Source organism: Rutilus rutilus (assembly GCF_951802725.1).
Source record: "Rutilus rutilus genome assembly, chromosome: 2".
NCBI classification, from domain to species: domain Eukaryota; kingdom Metazoa; phylum Chordata; class Actinopteri; order Cypriniformes; family Leuciscidae; genus Rutilus; species Rutilus rutilus.
Window position 1 is genome coordinate 55,184,770 of NC_140210.1, and position 20,082 is coordinate 55,204,851.

Below are 20,082 nucleotides of genomic sequence, written 5' to 3' on the forward strand. Positions count from 1 at the left end.
ACTGATACTAAAAATACGGTAACACTTTACAATACGGGTGCACTAATCTGCATTAATTCATGCTTAACTAATGCACAGATAATCATGTGTTAATGTATGACTGACTCATGAAGAACTAAACCATTAATTAATGATTACTGCATCAGCAACTAATAAAGATTCTAAATGATTAATAGATTAAGTAATAAATGAATTGTTATTAATTAAATGTGTCATAATGTATTAATTCCTTAATAACTTATTTTATTAACTAAAAGTGTAAATTAATGTGTTAATTACCACAGTTGGTCAAAGCAATGTACTTCAACTTCCAGCTGTCTGCTTTAATTAATCATTAACTAATGATTTGCAAATGTATCATTATGTTATGACTTTACTTGTTGAGGCACATGACTATTAACTAATTGTTAAGTAATATGCCATTTATGGGTTTACATGGCACCAAAATGGCATATTACTTAACAATTTGTTAATAGTCATGTGCCTCAACAAGTAAAGTCATAACATAATGATACATTTGCAAATCATTAGTAACAATTCATATATTACTTAATCTATTAATCATTTAGAATCTTTATTAGTTACTGATGCAGTAATCATTAATTAATGGTTTAGTTCTTCATGAGTCATACATTAACACATGATTATCTGTGCATTAGTTAAGCATGAATTAATGCAGATTAGTGCACCCGTATTGTAAAGTGTTACCAAAAATACTAATAGCCTATCTATATTCTATAGATCAAATTTGTTCTACTTAAAAACTTTATTATTAACCTTCCCCCTTCTACTGAGTTTAAAATCATCTTTAATGTTAATTGTTGATTATCTTTCATGAAATTCTTCAATTATCTTACTTCTTTCCTCAGAATATGTATTACACTTAATAAGTACATGCTCCACTGTTTCTCTGATTCCACACCATTCACATAATCCTGTAGGATGTTTTCCTATTATTTGCATTGTTGAATTAAGTCCTGTATGTCCCAGTCTTAATCTAGAAATAATACAGTCTTCCTTCCTTCTCCCACTTGAATACCTTCCTCTACCTACCACTGGTTGTATTAAATGTAAATGTCTACCCTTTTTCTCATTATCCCAATACGATTGCCAATTTTTATTTATCTCCCTTTTAATTATTGATTTGATTTCTAATTTGCTATACCTAATTTGCATATCTATAGTTTCCTTTGCCATAGACTGTATTGCTAATTTATCTGCTGCTTCATTTCCAGACACTCCAGTATGTGCCGGAACCCATAAAAACTGAAGTATCTTATTTTTTTGTTGCATCATGAACAATATCTGTAAGATTTCCAAAACAATATCCTGTCTAGTATCTGACTTTTGAGCTTCCAGGCACATCAAGGCTGAACTTGAATCTGAGCATATTAAAGTTTTACTTAACCCCATTTCATTTATTTTATTAATTGCTACCATAATTGCTAGTAACTCTCCTGCAAACACAGATACATGATCTGATACTCTTTCCCCTCTTGCCACTTTCAATCTGGGAATGATGTACGCTACCCCCACCTGTGGATCCTTAGATGCATATATTGTTCCTACTTAATACCTATATTCATTTGTCATCTCTGCTTCCAACATCCTCTGATCTTTATCTTGTCTTGATTCCAATAAGAATAGATCTACATTTGGTTGAGGTAAAATCCATAATGGTGTTGTTGGTAATATTACTGCTGGAATAACTCTATACTCATTTAATTTCATATCCTGAACTAAATCCTTAATAATCCAACCAAAACTGTTAACTTCAAGTATACCTTTTGTTGGATGACTATCCTTCTGCCCTTTTAGGTTTACCCAGTATGCCCGTATCAATTGCTTCCTTCTTAAGTGAATTGGCATCTCCCCCATCTCCACCTGTAAAGCTGAAACAGGAGAGGAAGGATAAGCTCATCTTCTTCTTCTTCTTCTTCTTCAGCGTTTTTTATGGCGGTTGGCAAACCAACTTAACGGTGCATTACCGCCACCGACTGGGCTGGAGTGTGAATCAGGAGATATTGGAACTTGACAAAAAAAAAAAAAAAAAAAACCTTTTGGCTAAGTCTGTTTCTCTCCGAAACTTAATAACAAAGTGATAAATGTCACTGGATGTTTTCCCTAATAAACCTTGCATTGTAAAATTATTCTGATTGACCATTCTGAGAGACTGAAAAAGCTGATTTCTTTCTTGGCTGTACTTTGTGCAATGAAATAAAATATGCTCTACAGTTTCTAAATGACTACAATGGTGGCATTTCCCTGTTGGATGTTTCCCTATTATCTTCAATGAAGAATTGAGCCCTGTGTGTCCTATTCTTAACCATGTAATTATATTTTCCTCTCTTCTACTCCACACTGTCCTTCTTATATCCACTTCTGGTTGTATATTATATAAGTGTCTCCCTTTATCATGATCCACCCAATACTCCTGCCATGTTGATCTTGCATATGCTTTAATTAACATTTTAGCTTCAGATTTGCTATATGGAACTTGTAATATTCTATTGTGTTTCAGTGTTTGTTTTGCAAGTTTATCAACCTCCTCATTCCCTTTCACTCCAACAAATGCTTCCGAATGGCGTAGTTTCCCTCTTTTACTTTCGTTTTTAACTCCAACCACATGTGAAATCGCGCTCCCTCTAGTGGCGCGGAGCATCATCAAATTATCAGGTTCCTTTTCTTCTTCTTGTTTTAATGGCGATTAACTCCTTAGGAGCATTTATCCTCGCTACTGTCTCTCTCTCTCTCTCTCTCTCTCTCTCTCTCTCTCTCTCTCTCTCTCTCTCTCTCTCTCTCTCTCTGTGCGTGTGTGTGTGTGTGTGTGTGTGTGTGTGTGTGTGTGTGTTACCTTGCAGTCATGTTCTTCTGTGTTCTTCGTGTGTGTCAGTGTTGTCTCCCTCACAGCTCACAGCGGTCAGATGATCCAGACAGAACAGGAACAGACTCCGCTCGTGTCCCACAGAGAAATGACTGTCCTGGACACACAGCCTCACAGAGACCCCTGTTCAAATACACATCCATTCAGGACATGAGAGAGGAACCAATGAAGAATGAAAACAGACTGAGAAATCAGAAAGACACATGAAATAGAGGAGAGCACACAGTGTGTGAGTGTGTGACGTCTGCTTTAAATACACACTAATCACTGCATCATCTCAGTGTTGAGTGTCTGAATCTCTCAGTCCTCAATCTGAACTTTACAGATGTAACATGACACACAGTCCATGTGATTCATTATGTGCAAATATTTAATGAAGAAAACCAGTAACCCAGAGTTACACAGTGCAGATGTTACAGTAAAGAGACATTTTCACCTGTTACTATCACTAATACAACCTAATGAAGTCAGCTTGATTCAGTCACATTCATTTATATTTTGACATTTATTCAACTTGAATTTAGCATATTAATATTTAGCTTACCTGGCAAAATATTTTGACAAATCCAAAATACAGGAACAAAAATATAAAAGATATAAACAGAAAACTTTAAAAATGTAAGAATGCGTCAAGGTGGCAAAAAACAAAATCAAACATATGAACTACTCAGAAATGTAGTAATATAAGATTAAAGAAAAAAAGAGAACAGTGTTAAACTGAGCGAGCCAAAAATGACTGAACAACAAAATTCTTGAATGTATAAATCAGTGCTGCCGAACATTTTGTCATTACAGTTATGATAATATAAATAATTATCATCATCATCTAATTGAACAGAGAGAAAACGCATTGACCTAACAGTAAGAGTTGTAACAATACAGCAGGATAAAGCTGAGATTGTGGATCCTCTGAAACAGTGACAACATCTACAGTAGCTTTTATAAGATCTCCCATGAATCCTGAAAAAACTCAATCTCATGAATATACTCAAGCTTTACTCTAACTCATTTAATGTCGACATCCCAGTAGTCAGCAATTTATCTTCATCAAAACAGAGAAATTTGTGTATCTGTCTTTGCAAACACAAAGTCCTTGGATGTACAGTGCGTGCAGAATTATTAGGCACATTGATTTTCTGACCATATTTTATTCCCAGACACATTTTGCCAATTCCAAACCATATTAATCTTAATAACTACTATTCATTTTGTATTTAATCATTTATAAGTGATATATAATTGTTCATGAAGGCTGGAAATGAAAAACGCCTTATATTCAGGTGTGCAGAATTATTAGGCAAGTTTTCTTTTACAGATAAAATAAGCAAAAAAAAGAGATTTAAGTAAGTGAAAATGGTGTGCTTCTATATAATTTGTACCCCTAAAGGTACAATTATGTACTTTATTTTCTGAGAGTGTGTCTATAAAGCCTATAAAAAAACAGTCTTCATGTATTTTATTATACTTCAGCTTGTGATTCTTATTAAGAGGGGGTTCATTTTTAGGATTCTTTGCCTAACCTAAGTCTCTGAGATCCTGACACCTTGCTCTTCTGGAGACTCCAGGTAGGTTGCAGTTCTGGAAAATGGTGGCGCTGGAGACTAAAGGGTTCCTGATGGTTTCACACTTAATTCTTCACCTTATTTCCTAATTGTTTTGCAGTTAACATGTGTCTTTTCTTCTCCACCTGTTTTTGTCTGACCCTGCTGACCCAATGAGCATTTCACTGTCCAATGGTCATGCCTTAACTGCAATCTCTAGTATTGCATTAGTATTGTATCCTTCTCATGGGCATTTCATAATTTTTGACTTTTCAGTCTTAGTTAAATATCTTTTTTTTGCTTATTTTATCTGTAAAAGAAAACTTGCCTAATAATTCTGCACACCTGAATATAAGGCATTTTTCATTTCCAGCCTTCATGAACAATTATATATCACTTATAAATGATTAAATACAAAATTAATAGTAGTTATTAAGATTAATATGGTTTGGAATTGGCAAAATGTGCCTGGGAATAAAATATGATCAGAAAATCAACATGCCTAATAATTCTGCACACACTGTACACACACACACACACACACACACGTGCAAAGAGTCATCACAGATTCAACAGGACTGTAATCTGATACCTGTGTGTGAGTGCGAGTGTGTGTGTGTGTGTGTGTGTGTGTGTGAGAGAGAGAGAGAGAGAGAGAGAGAGAGAGAGAGAGAGAGAGTGTGTGTGTGTGTGTGTGTGTGTGTGTGTGTTTTATGTGCATCTTGCAATGATGCATCAAATTGAAATATAATTGCATTAGACATAGATGCCCGAAAAACTAATTTACAAGTAAATGTGTGTTTCAGGTGTTTCTCACAGCAGGTTGTAAAACCTGACACAGTGACAATGAGGACTCAAACACACCGAATCCAGCATAGAGGGGTTCAGTGAATGTGGTGTTGAATGTGTGTAAGTGTGTGAGTGTGTGTGTGTCAGAGACGCTGTAGAAGGACAGAGTGCCGGCCGACACGTCCACATACACTCCTACTCTGTTAAAAAAGGGTGCTGGTATAGGTACATTATTGTTCACATTATTGTGCCAGGAAGTGAATCCATTAGCTGAACAGTTACAGTACAGACACCAGGATTTGTCACTGCATCCAAACCAAGAGTCATTCCTTCCTTTCCTGCTGATTCCTTTATACGTCACTGCCATATATGCCATAACTCCAGTCCATTCAACCTCCCAGTAACAGCGTCCAGTCAGACTCTCTCCACACAAAACCTGCTCAAAGTCATCAAATCTCTCTGGACGATCAGGATAGGACTGCTTCTCCTTGACATGTGTTGCTTTTCTGTTGTCCTCAGACAGAGAGAGGTTAACATGTGCTGTGTTTGGATCCAGTGTGAGATCACAGGCATCTGAACACAAGAAGAGACATGAGAACAACATGAAGGTGGTTTGAAAATACAATTGAAGTGTATGCAATGTGCCCATTTAGATAGTTAAGTAAATGTTTGTGTGTGTGTGTGTGTGAGAGAGAGAGAGAGAGAGAGAGAGAGAGAGAGAGAGAGAGAGAGAGAGAGAGAGAGAGAGAGAGAGAGAGAGAGAGAGAGAGAGAGAGAGAAGAGAGACCTACATTTTCTCATTCCTGGTGTGATTCTAAAGGGGTCTCCATGGTCCACACTTGAGAGAGACAAATATAAACCACAAATGTTTCATTAAAAGTGTGCAAGAAAATGCAAAAATATCAGTCAGCAGCAACTAAGCTTTATCTAAGCTTTATCTATACAACTATATAGAGTTAAATAAGTTTAACTCTCACAAGAGCACATTTGATTCTACCAAGGGTTAGTTTTATTCTAGGAATATAGCAAGTGTACAAAAGCAAACAAGGATACTTTAAGTGTGCAGAAATATGTCTAGTTTCAAGTGATCTGAAGCCAAGGTTGCCAGGTCCCAGAAAAATGTCCAGCCTAATGTCGACTCAAAAACCGACAAACCTTTAATATAAAATGCCAAACTCAATTAACCTGCCTAACAATTCCCTATGTGGAAGAAACACATGTAACTTCTAAGTTGTGAAGTGAAATGAAACGTGCCTCTCATTCCATTTCTCCTTCACTTTCTCTTTTTAGCGGTCCTGGGGTTTCCTGGTATTCATTCAAAGGATCAACACACATTAGTAAAAGGATGTTTTTTTGTTTGTTGTTGTGTACAGTTAAACTTTTTGGTGACCTTGATGCATTATATAAGTATTGTCTCTGTAAATAACTGTATTTTTTTCCTGTGACTGCATTTTGTAAAATTTCCCAAAACTGTGCAATGCTGTCTGAAGACTTCTTCTCTTGTTCTACATTATTGTCTCTCTGCTGACACCTACTGTATGCCTGAGGCAGATTTTGAAACCCTGAAGTCATTAATCTTGGAATCTTGTGGCAAATTCAAGATGCTGGAAATTTCCTGAAGAACTGTGCACACAAGTGCAACCAATTTTGTTTTTGTTTTCAAAAACAAAGCCGTCACACCAAGATTGAATTCAAATTTTATGTAAATTCTTGATAAATTAATTATTGATTTCTTATGCAAAGTGCATCATCATTGCTGGTAGTTCAACTAATTTTACCCAACTGAAGTCAGTAGTATTAGTAATCTTGTGTGAAACTTCCTTGATGCATACTGGAGTTTCTTCAATGAGCAGTTTGGATCATTCAGTTTGTCGTTGAGATGCTGGACTCCTGAATCTCCTGGGTGATTGTAGCTCAGATCCAGCTCTCTCAGGTGTGAGGGGTTTGAACTCAGAGCTGAAGACACATAACCACAGCCTTCCTCTGTCACCATACAGCCTGACAACCTACAGACACACACAGTCAGATCATCTACAGAAATACATACACAGTCAGATAAAAACATGCATTAACAGTCAGACAACCTACAGAGATATAGACTAAATAAAAGATAAGGGAGATATCCGAGTATAAAAATGGAGAGGATCTGATGAAAGACATAATAGGTGCTGGAATTATCAATTAATTCTATACAAACAGTTTAAATCCCCACACAGATAGTTCAGACCATCCTCGATCAGTGTGATAATTTACCCATGTTTATGCTTAAATCACAATTAACACAAAATATTCCTTATAGTAGGAATAATAGTATATTCACAAAATAGTACTGGGCATCCAAAATATCTACTATCAAATGTTACACACCTGAGTATCTCCAGCTGACAGTTTGGACTCTTCAGTCCATCAGAGAGCAGCTTCACTCCTGTATCTTGGAGGTCATTGCTACTCAGATCCAGCTCTCTCAGGACACAGTTTGAGGATTGTAGAGCCGGTAACACAGTTTCACATTGCTGAGCAGTGAGATTACAGCTAGCAAGACTGAAAAAAAAAACAACAACCTTAACCTATTTCCATAACTGGCATTTCAAAAACACCAACATAAACATTCATTCAGATTAAAATGAAATCTAAAACTGAGTAAATTATAAATTATGTAAATTATATATTATATTTACTTGACACAACAACAGAAACTAAAATACTATTTAGAGATAACTTTTTGTAATTTATGGACTAAGCACGCACAGAGCTTTAGTGCAGTTGATCACAGCTGGTATCAGTCTTCTTCTACCCTCGTCTGATGTGTTGAATTTCTTGAGGTCCAGCTCATCCAGCACCTCCTCTGACATCTGAAGCATGTAGGCGATTGTTGAGCAGTGAGCAGGAGAGAGTTTCTTCTCTGAGTGTTTGTCTGATTTCACAAACTCCTGAATCTCTCTGGACAGAGTCTGATCTTTGACTTCCAGCAGACAGAGGAACAGATTGATGGATCTTTCAGCAGTGAGTCCATGTCCATCTTTGATCTTCTCTTTAATGTACTGTGTGGTTCTCCTGATGCTCTCTGAGCTGTTCTCTGTGTGTGTCAGTAGATCCTGTAAGAGTCTCTGATTGGAATCCAGTGAAACACCCAGAAGGAACCGCAGAAACAGATCCAGCTGTCCGTTCTCATTCTCAAGAGCTTGATCTACTGCTCCTTTAAGCAAATTTTGTACTGAGGCAAAATTCTTCAGTCTCTCCATGGTAATGTTCACATGGTAGTAAAATGCATAAAAAGCAGCAAGAAACTCCTGAACGCTCAGGTGAACAAAGCTGTAGACTTTCCTCTGATGAATCACAGATTCCCCCTTAAAGATCTCTGTGCAAATCCCAGAATACACTGAGGCGTCAGTGACGTCTATGCTGCTCTCTCTCAGGTCCTCCTCATAGAACATCACATTACCCTTCATCAGCTGTATGAAAGCCACTTCAGCAAGTTTCACAATCACTTCTCTGTTTGACTTAAGGAGTTTCTCTGGATCTCTCTCTTCATACTTCTGATTCCTCATGTTGATCTGAATCAGCAGGAAGTGGATGTACATTTCAGTCAGAGTTTGAGGGATTTCTGCACTTAGATCATCTTCCAGGAGCTTCTGAAGCACAGTGGATGAGATCCAGCAGAAGACGGGTATGTGGCACATGATGTTGATGCTTCTTGCTCTTCTGATGTGTGAGATGATTCTGCTGGCTTGATGCTCGTCACTGATTCTCTTCCTGAAATATTCCTCCTTCTGAGGCTCATTGAATCCCTGAATTTCTGTCAGACGGTTGATGTATTTGGAAGGGATCTGATTGGCTGCTGCTGGTCTGGAGGTGATCCAGATGAGAGCAGAGGGAAGAAGCTCTCCTTTAATGAGGTTTGACATAAGCACACCCACTGATGAAGTCTCAGTCACATCAGAAACTTCCTGAGCGTCTGAAAACAACAGTGTGATTCTGCTTTCATCCAGACCATCAAAGATGAACACAACTTTACTCTCCTCATAAATCTTTGAGTCCAGATCTTGAAGTTCAGGATGAAAGTCCAGCAGAAGTTTGTGAAGACTGTACTGATCATCTCCAATCAAGTTCAGCTCTCGAAATGGAAGCATAAACATGAAATCTACATCCTGATTGGCTTTTCCCTCGGTCCAGTCCAGAATGAACTTCTGCACAGAAACGCTTTTTCCGATTCCAGCGATGCCTTTAGTAAGAACAGTCTTGATTTGGTCTTTCTCTTCACATCCTGGTTTAGGTGAGGCTTTAAAGATGGCATTGCAGTAGATTGGAGTGTCTTGTGAGTGTTGTGTTCTTGCAGTTTTCTCCATCTGTAAAACCTCATGTTCTTCATTCACTCCTTCACTCTCTCCCTCTATGATGTAGAGATGTGTGTAGATCCTGTTCAGGAGGGTCCGAGTCTCTTGGAGTTTGATTCCCTCAAATAATCTTTCATACTTGTTCTTCATGCTGGTTTTGTGCTGGTCTTTGACTTTTTGCAAGTCTCCAGTCTCCAATGTGTGTGTCTGCAGGGCTGCTTCAGTTTTTTTCTGACTGATGAGAGTCTGATAGTGGGATGTAGAGGACGGCCCAGATCTGATCAGCTCCCACCTGCTGAAAAAATAAAAGAGCAGCAATTCCAGTGATTACAATGAACATCAGAAATATCATCAATATATCAGTTACTGGATATGACTTTGGTGTCCCTTTTCAAGTTGCACCCTTGTTTAGTGCATATGTCCCTTGTGTTATATCATTGAGTTTCTTAAATTATTTTAAATGATCTTATATTATCTGAGATGCATAACAGTAAATTAGCCAGTTAATGTTTATACTAACAGAGGGTCAGAGGTCACTGGTCCATCACTGAAAGTAGTGGATTGCATCATGGATCTGCTACTCTTCAAAGACACACCACTGGGTTCTGGAGACTCTGATCTCAGTCTCTTCCTCCTGCTGATACTGACAAAAAAAACAGAATGTTAGAACACTAGATATTAGGGTTACCCAATATTCCGCTACTACATTAGTATTGCGATACTAAAGCTTAAAAATACGAGCGATACCATTGTATTTTAAATGGTAGTATCATCACTACGGCAGGTACACTATTTAAAAAGTTAATATGAACATGCATGCCTGCAAATACATTTGTGCGATGCCTTTCTGCTGTGCCCTGTGTAGTAAATTATGTGTAGAATTAGCGCCTTATGGAATGTTTCAGTTAATTTTGCAATGAAATAAAGTTGCACTTTCACGTAGTTGAAAGTCAGGAAGAAGAGTGGCAGACAAAAAGCACCTTGGAGAAACTCAACAGCAGTGCAAAATATGAAAAGACAATGCAGAAAAGCAGAGCGCATGTGGCGGAAGACAAAACTTGTAGTCCATTATAACATCTACAAAGACAGCCTTCATGCTTTCAATATGGAACTAGGCAAAGCTAGACAGACTTTCTTCTCAAATATTATAAACAGCAATTTAAACAACACACGCACTCTTTTTGCTACTGTAGAGAGACTGACAAACCCCCCAAGCCAGATTCCCAGTGAAATGCTCTCAGACAACAAGTGCAGTGAGTTTGCTTCTTTCTTCTCTGAGAAAATCAATAATATCAGAAAGGTGATCAGCACATCCTTGAGTTACGCTGGGGTCAGACAGACCAGACCATCTGAGAAAGTAGTTACTATGTCTGATTTCAAAGAAACTGATGGCAAAATTTTGGAAGAAACCGTACAGCACCTTAAAACATCAACCTGCGCTCTTGACACACTTCCCACATCTTTTTTCAAAAGTGTGTTAAACAGTCTAGAAGCAGATCTTCTAGAAGTGGTAAATGCCTCACTTCTCTCTGGTAGTTTTCCAAACTCCCTGAAAACTGCAGTTGTCAAGCCCCTCCTGAAAAAGAACAATCTGGATAAGACCATATTAAGCAACTATAGACCGATCTCAAATCTTCCTTTCATAGGCAAGATCATTGAAAAAGTTGTCTTCAATCAGCTGAACAAATTCTTGAGCTTGAATGGATCCTTTGACCATTTTCAATCTGGTTTCCGACCGCACCACAGCACAGAGACAGCGCTCATAAAGATAATAAACGATATTCGCTTAAATACTGATTCAGGCAAATTATCAGTGCTGGTGCTACTCGACCTCAGTGCTGCATTTGACACTGTCGATCATAACATACTTCTTGACAGGCTGGAAAACTGGGTGGGGCTTTCTGGGATAGTCCTAAAATGGTTCAGGTACCATTACTTACATACTTAGATGGGAGAGGTTATTATGTGAGTATAGGAGACCATAAGTCTGAGTGGACATCCATGACATGCGGAGTCCCTCAAGGCTCAATTCTTGCACCACTCCTGTTCAACCTGTATATGCTCCCAATGAGCCAAATAATGAGAAAGAACCAAATCTCTTACCACAGCTATGCAGACGACACACAGATTTACTTAGCCCTATCGCCTAACGACTACAGCCCCATTGACTCCCTGTGCCAATGCATTGATGAAGTAAACAGTTGGATGTGTCAAAACTTTCTTCAGTTAAACAAAGACAAAACTGAAGTCATTGCGTTTGGAAACAAAGATGAAGTTCTCAAGGTGAACGCATTCCTTCACTCTAGGGGTCAAACAACTAAAAATCAAGTCAGGAATCTTGGTGTGACACTAGAGTCAGACCTTAGTTTCAGTAGTCATGTCAAAGCAATAACTAAATCAGCATACTATCATCTGAAAAATATTGCAAGAATAAGATGCTTTGTTTCCAGACAAGACTTAGAGAAACTTGTTCATGCTTTCATCACCAGCAGGGTGGATTACTGTAATGGACTCCTCACTGGCCTTCCCAAAAAGACCATAAGACAGTTGCAGCTCATACAGAACGCTGCCGCCAGGATTCTGAGCAGAACCAGAAAATATGAACATATCACACCAGTCCTCAGGTCTTTACACTGGCTCCCAGTTAAATTTAGGATTGATTTTAAAGTATTATTACTGGTATATAAATCATTCAATGGCCTAGGACCTCAATACATTGCAGATATGCTCACTGAATATAAACCCAACAGATCACTCAGATCATTAGGATCATATCAGCTAGAAATACCAAGGGTTAACTCTAAGCATGGCGAATCTGCTTTTAGCTATTATGCCAGCTGCAGCTGGAACCAGCTTCCAGAGGAGATCAGATGTGCTCCTACTGTAGTCACATTCAAATCCAGACTCAAAACACATCTGTTTAGCTATGCATTTACTGAATGAGCACTGTGCCGCTGTTCATCCGACTGTTTGTACTGTACTGTATTTTATTTTATTTTATTTTTCTAAACTGTTTTAATTATTCTTATTTCTTTTATTATTTTAATTTCTTCTATGTAAAGCACTTTGAATTGCCATTGTGTATGAAATGTGCTATATAAATAAACTTGCCTTGCCTTGCCTTGCCTAGTTGCTCGCACTGCAGTTTATCAGAAGAAGGGGTCTGAAATTATTTAAAAATCAAGCATCACTTAATCAACATTCGATAAGGCACTAAGCACAATATATGTTAAAATATATATTAAAATCATATTATAATGATTGGAATTTTTTTGATATACATGTTCTGCTCTCAAGTCAGGGTTGGAAATATGTGGAAAGAAGATAGAAGATATGTGGGCAAAAATGCTCCTGATAGTTCAACAATGTGACACGAGCAAGAGTGCTGTTTTTGTTTCATTTCTGAATAAATAAACAATTTTAAACAAATGGGGGCGAATCACTAATTCACTAAGCCATTCATAAAACCAGTCATTTGTTTTGTTCCTGAATGATTCAGCTGTTTTGAATGAATCGGTTGAAGGATGCAGTGACTCAATCATTAAAACTTGCTGCCACCTACAGGCAGCTTTAGATTCCCATCTAAAAGTAGGCATATTACAGTTTTTCTCGATTGCTTAAACACATTTCTTGAAACTATGCCTCGTATTCTCAAAACAGTAAACACAAATCCATAACGTCTCACCCAGTTCCCCAAACATCCTATTTTCAGGTCAAAATGAAGCTCTACTCTCAAAACCATTCACTCTTGCTGAAAAACGTACTCGGTTACCTAATGTAACCTCGGTTCTCTCTAGAAGAGGGAACGAGTATTGCGTAAGTTGCTTACGCTACGCGTATCTTTTCTCGAGATCTGAAGCCAAAAATTATCCTTAATTTTGTATTTATTGTCAACGCAGTGCGGCAGCCAGCAGACCATAGCAGGCTGTATAAGCGTGCTCATTGGCTGACCTGCGGCATCTGCAGCAGCCTATCGGTGAGCCCTGCATGACGTCACGCCCAATGAGATGCCGCAGGTCAGCCAATGAGCACGCTTGGGCGTAACGTCACGCATGGCTTCACGGGTCACAGCCCGCCAGAATGGGTGTGGCTAGCGTGTATAAAGGAAGGGCTCACAGGCTGGAAATCTGGTTTTCATAGACTGCGAATAACTTTGAACTATTTGAGACGACTGGCTGATTTTTAGCGCAGTCAGAGATGGAACTTATATCTCACAGGACAGTGCTTCTCAGCCATCTGGAAAGCCTGGGTCTCATGGTCAACTGGACCAAGAGCTCATTACTGCCCAGTCAGTCAGCCTCTTTTCTGGGTTAGAACTAGACTCTGTGGCAATGACGGCCCGGCTGTCGACGAATAAGCTTGTGGTGCGACACGGCAGGTTACGCAATACTCGTTCCCTCTTCTAGAGAGAACCGAGGTTACATTAGGTAACCGAGTACGTTCTCTTACGAGAGGTTCTCTCGTATTGCGCAAGTTGCTTACGCTACGGGAACCCCTTGTCAACGCTGTGCGCGCCGAGCATCCATTGCATGAGTCCCAGGGGAGCCCGGGGAACACAACATGCGGGAACAGGCGGCCAGCAACGCAGGCCAGCACATGTAATAAGCACTTTATAGGAATACAGAGCGGCTCTGCCGGTCTATGTATAACGTGTGGGGAAAGGCGGCCAGCAGCGCGGGCCAGCACAGTACATAAGCACATCATAGGGAGAATAAAGAGCGGCTCCGCCGGTCTATGTATAGAGAGTATCAACCCTTAGCGCAGCTGTGTGGAGAATAGGTGGCCAGCAACGTGGGCCAGCACAAGTGCACAGGCGCATAGCGGGGAAAATACAGAGCGGCTCCGCCGGTCTGTGTATAGAGAATCTCACCCCTTAGTGCAGCTCACCAGAAGAGCTAGCAGTACATGAGAGTGGTCTGCACATGAACAAATCGGCAGAACGTACGTATCACTCAGACTGATAACAGTTTAGCCTGCAAGGCGGGAACTTCCAGGTTATAAAATCTCACGAATGTAGAGGGGGAGGCCCAGCCTGCCGCCATACAAATGTTGTGAATAGAAACCCCGCTGGACCAAGCCCACGTTGAGGCCATGCCTCTAGGGGAGCGGGCTCTAATGCCCATAAGGCACTGCAGGTGTTTGGACGCATAAGCTGCTGCGATAGCGTCCACTATATTTATCTGGACAGGCTATGTTTCGAGGCAGCGAGACCTTGAGTGCGCCCACCAAACGAAACAAGGAGCTGCTCAGAACGCCTGAGGGCGGCGGAGCGTGTGATGTAAGCTCTCAGCACCCTGACGGGGCATAGGAGGTTATCACTGTCCTCGCTTTCGGATGCTGGCAGAGCCGATAGGGAGATGATCTGTGCCCTAAAGGGAGTGCCAATCGCCTTGGAGACGTAACCGTGTCTTGGTTTGAGGATAACTTTAGAGTAATTTGGTCCAAACTCGAGACATGTTGGGTTAACGGATAGCGCGTGTAGATCCCCCACACGTTTTACTGATGACAGAGCTATCAGAAAAACGGTTTTGAGCGAGAGGTATTTCAGATCCACGGATTCTAACGGCTCAAAGGGAAGCTTTCAGGGCCTCTAGGACCAAAGAAAGATCCCACATAGGAACCGAAGGTGGCCGCAGAGGATTCATCCTCCTGGCTCCTCTAAGGAAGCGGATGATGAGCTAGTTCCGTCCTATCGCACGGCTGCACGTCGTCTCCACGAACGCTGCAATAGCCGCGACATACACTTTGAGCGTGGAAGGGGACCTGCCCTTGTCCAACAGCTCTTGCAGGAAGGAGAGCACCCACGAAACCCCACACGTGCGTGGATCCAGGCTCTTAGTAGCGCACCATTTGGAGAACACTGAACATTTAGACGCGTAGAGTCTTCTTGTAGAAGGAGCTCTAGACTGCGTGATCGTGTTCACGACCCCTTCTGGCAGATCAGCGGGTATCCGATGATTATCCACGGATGCAGAGACCAGCGCTCTGGATGGGGATGCCAAATTGATCCACCGGCTTGAGAGAGAAGATCTCTCCTCACCGGGATCGGCCATGGGGCTACGTGCGACAGCCTCACCAGTTCTGGGAACCAGGTTTGGTTCTCCCATCGCTGGGCTATGAGGAGCACTGAGCGGCGCGTTTCCCTGATCTTCTTGATTATCTGTGGTAGCAGTGAGATCGGAGGGAAAGCATACAGCGGGCGGCTGGACCAGGTTTGGGCCAGCACGTCTTCGCTCTTCGAGAGGAATCTCAGACAATGAGCGTTGTCTTTTGACGCAAAAAGGTCGACTTCCGCTCTGCCGAAAAGGCGCCACAGTGACTGTCTGAGGGTGCAGAGACCATTCTCCCGGGGGAATGTTGTCTCTGGACAGTCTGTCTGGGCCGACATTCATGTGGCCCAGTACGTGCGCGGCTCTCAGCGAGCGCAACAAGTGATGAGCCCACACGAGAAGGTGTTCTGTCAGTTTGCAGAGATTCCTGGATCTGACACCGCCCTGGTGGTTCACGTAGGACACCACGGACATGTTGTCCAAACGGACTAGAACATGGTGGCCCCGTATGTGTGGGAGGAAACGTTTGAGCGCGTTCTCGATCGCTATCATCTCCAAACAGTTTATATGGAGGCATTTCTCCTGGTCTGACCACAGGCCAAAGACCGGTCAGCCCTCGAAAAGAGCGCCCCAACCTAAGTTGGGGGCGTCCGTCGAGATAACTTTTCAAAACATATCAAAATCCACGTACACACTTTAATCGTAGATGTTTTTGGAAGAGCTATTGAGCTATTTTGGGACTGAAGTTTCATGTAATGAAGATAAAACACAAATAGCAGTTCATTTGGATAACTACGTGGTTATATAAATAATTTCTGAACTTACCAGAAAATAAGTTGCTGTTTAATTATCAAATGTTGACCGGTTAAAAGCCTAAAAATTGCGTCTCTTCTTTTCTTCCTCTTTCAGTTGTGATTCTAGTTACCTGGAAACCAGACCCATAAACTCCACCCATATGAAAGACAAGTGCGCTCTCTCTAGTGGCCCAGACGGTCATCACATTCTCAGTGAGCCTTATTTATTTTATTCACTGCTTTAGGCAACTGAACTCACACAGTATGAATAAAAATTAAACACAATATGGAAACTAGACATATATGTTATGTGGTCACCACTCCATTTGACCAACCTGTATTAGAAATGGTCATGTGAAAAATGATTACATGGGCAGCACATCACATGAAGCAAAGAAAAACCTGTTTTACCAATGTAATGTGTTCAAAATTTAGGTAAACAGGAAATAACTGGTGTGCTTGGCACCATATTCTGTGATTTAAGACAAATACACAAGCCTATAAATTAAACAACAGGTCTTGATCCATTCAGGACATGAGAGAGGAACCAGTGAAGATGAAGAATGAAAACAGACTGAGAATTAGAAAGACACATGAAATAGAGGAGAGCAGAGAGTGTGTGAGTGTGTGACGTCTGCTTTCACACTGAATCTCTGAGTCCTCAATCTGACATTTATTGAAGAAAACCAGTAAGCCATTGTCAAAAAGACAAAATACCAATGTAAATCAACAACTAATGACCAAAAGCATAAAGAGATGAAAGCTTAGACTACACAACAGAAGAGAATCAAATATCATGAACTGCTCTGAACTGTACTTTGCATAACTGGTCAAACAGGATATTTAGACACACAATCCTGAGGATACTGAGCACTGCTGGGAATAATAATGAGTCACAAGCAGTTCTGGTGAGGAGATATGATACATCACAAAGATATGCAGCACCAGATTTCAACATCATGATCGTTGTTGACTGCTGAGGAGCAATAGGAAGAACTGTGGGATATTGTGAGATGGATAAAGGATCAATCCTAATCTCAAAGTTTAGAAGTAATTTGGTTTGAAATCAGTGATCAACTATTGTGGAAAATGTCTATATTAATAATAATAAGAGACGGTTCAACAGAAACTCTACCACAGATGTTTACACTGTCCCCAGCATTTAGACGCATTCACAACAAGAACAATATTTATGAGTATAACTATAATAATTATATTGTTGGCCAAACCAACAGGCAGTGGAACTTGAAACCATAGTTGACTAACACTCTGCATTTAATAGTGGCGGTTACGAGGCTTCATTCATCACACACACCGCCAGCCCTGATCGTCTTTGTGCCTCCTCTCTCTCACACACTCCTGTTGGGAGCCTGGTGAAGTACGGCGATTAAAGGGACATGGTGATGCAAGAATAAAATAAATGTGCATATAAAATTAGACTAAAATCAAGATGCAAGTAGTGAGTGTAAATGTTAGCAATGATGACACCCGTCTTTTTCAGGTTATGCCACATTAATGCAGCATAGACCACATATAGTTAGACAATTAAGACAGTCCATAACCTTTTGTTTGCTAATGTCTGGGGCATTGCAACAGACCATTATGTCAGTAAATGGACAGCTTGTTAAATGCTTTCCTTTTCATGCACTTTGTCATCGATATTCCACGGCAGAATCACCAATATCGCCATAATGACACAAAAACAGGTGATGGTCAAGACTCGATGTCTCTCCTTGAAGGATAGCTTCGGTTCAACCGGTTCAAATGGTTCAAACGGTTCAACAGTCAGAGTAACTTTAGCTGGGATGACACGCAGTGGGACAGAAGGCTCTTTTGGGATCACAAATGGAAAGAGATCCTTCCCAGCAGGCACTCCAGTAATGTAGGCAAAAAGGCAATCATTAGAAGCGTCATAAAAACTCACATTCCTCCACCATCCTCCCTTCATGTCATAGCAATCCTCTAGCCTCACTCGCACTACTTGGGGATTCGTCATCAGCTTGAAGATTAGTGTTGTGTTCAGGAAATGGTACAAGTATCCATCCCGTCTGAGACCCCAGAAGCCGTTTTCAGGGGTCAGAGGTTGTGTAGGAGGTTTTCCTTCCGATCCAAAACACACTCCTAGTGTCCAGTGGCGATTGTTTCCCACCTCGATTTCCCATGTGTGAACACCATCACCATATCCAACACTTCCCAGCACCATCCGGTTCCTGTGCAGACGAAGAGCTTTGTGCTTGTCCTGCCGATGGAGACGTGATGAGGTCACAGAGGTCAGATCATCGGACACAGAGATGTCTGGTGGAGCAGCGTTTGGGTTCAGGATCACGGGATCTGGAGAGATTAGAAGAAGAGATCATCTGTCAGTCAATTTAAGGAAACACACTACAGGCAAATCTATCGGTTTTATTGCACTTGTCAATTTGGGAATGTTTGGGAGATTTTTCAGGAGTTTTGCTTCCATAACATTTCATAGCTGTTTTGTCTTCTTTCAGACTATTGTGGGAAGAAACCTTCAAAAATGCACATATACATAACACTTTATCTATTTACTTCTGTAGATTTCAATTACAATACATATCTTTAAAAGCTGTTTTCTCAAAATGAGCTTCTGCAGCATGCTATCATACAGGTAATTTACTACAGGTTCTGTCTGTGATAATAGACATCATGGCTCATCAACAGGGTATGAATGTGTCAAATCCCTCTGAATCTGAGGCATGACTAATCCGGACCAAGTTACATTCAGATAGTAGGGGTGCTTTCACACTAACACCATTTTTTGCAGTGTCATTCATACAAATAGGCCTACAAAGACCTGCTTCGTCCAATGTTCAGTTTTCTATTCTGGATATTTATGCAAACTAGCATGTATTTAATTAAATGAAACTGCTTCATTTACAAAATTGTTTTGTATTACAAGTTTGAAATGTTATATTTGTCTAATGTACAGTGATTAATCATTTGAGAAAGTATGGTGACATCTATTAGTTATTTTTCTAGAAGTCTAGCACTCACAGTAAGGGCAGACGTCCTTCATCTTCTCCCACACCTGGTACTTCAAGTTGCCCAGATGTTTGGGAACATCAATAAGAGCTTCTGAACTCAGTTCTGCATCTGGAAGCGTGTATTTAGCTCTACACACACACACACACACACACACACACACACACACACACACACACACACACACACACACACACACACACACACACACACACACACACACACACACACACACACACACACAGCTCTCAGAGTAACGACTGGACTCAACTTAAACTCTATTATATTTTTTTTACTTAGAAACCAATAAATACCTGTTCATTAGGCTGTTATAATTCTGTGAAAATGCACAGCTAGATTAGTGACTGTAATAAAATAACAAAACGTGTGAGTATGTGAAGTGTATTCCCTCCCCCACCTGAAGGAAAGTGATGTCGTCATCCTTCATTCCCTCCTCCACCTCTCGGAGTCTGTCTGAGAGTGAATGTATTCTGCCCTTCCTTCTCTTCTCCATCTTTCCTCTCTTTTGTTTCTCTTCTTCATTTAGAGCTGCTATCCTGCTCTCCTCCTCCTTTTTGAGGAACCGGTGGATCTTCTTAAACTCCTCCCTGATTCTTCTCTCTGTCTGCTGAACTTGAGACTGGGGGGTTTAAGTGTTCATTTTTAATGTAATATTTGAATGTTCTC

The 20,082-nt window shown here is 40.4% G+C and overlaps 2 protein-coding genes across 2 annotated transcripts in view; both read right to left on the reverse strand.

Moving 5' to 3' along the window:
• Window positions 1-2,861: 2,861 nt before the first annotated feature.
• On the reverse strand, window positions 2,862-16,150 carry LOC311279793 (uncharacterized protein; the record flags this gene model as incomplete). The annotated part of the gene is made up of 8 exons (XM_084391522.1): window positions 2,862-2,981; window positions 5,243-5,787; window positions 6,006-6,052; window positions 7,047-7,220; window positions 7,582-7,755; window positions 7,963-9,840; window positions 10,069-10,191; window positions 15,312-16,150. 8 exons carry the CDS (start codon window positions 16,148-16,150, stop codon window positions 2,862-2,864), a joined length of 3,900 nt encoding a protein of 1,299 aa, XP_084247648.1.
• A 1,782-nt stretch (window positions 16,151-17,932) lies between these two features.
• LOC311286396 (E3 ubiquitin-protein ligase TRIM35-like) overlaps window positions 17,933-20,082 on the reverse strand; it is a 4,362-nt gene continuing 2,212 nt past the window's right edge. The window contains exons 3-6 of the mRNA XM_084402603.1: window positions 19,814-20,035; window positions 19,710-19,732; window positions 19,408-19,526; window positions 17,933-18,723 (exon numbers count right to left, since the gene is read on the reverse strand). Of these exons, the coding sequence (XP_084258729.1) occupies window positions 18,017-18,723; window positions 19,408-19,526; window positions 19,710-19,732; window positions 19,814-20,035 (1,071 nt within the window). The 3' untranslated portion in view covers window positions 17,933-18,016. The remainder of the gene's footprint in view (window positions 18,724-19,407; window positions 19,527-19,709; window positions 19,733-19,813; window positions 20,036-20,082) is intronic.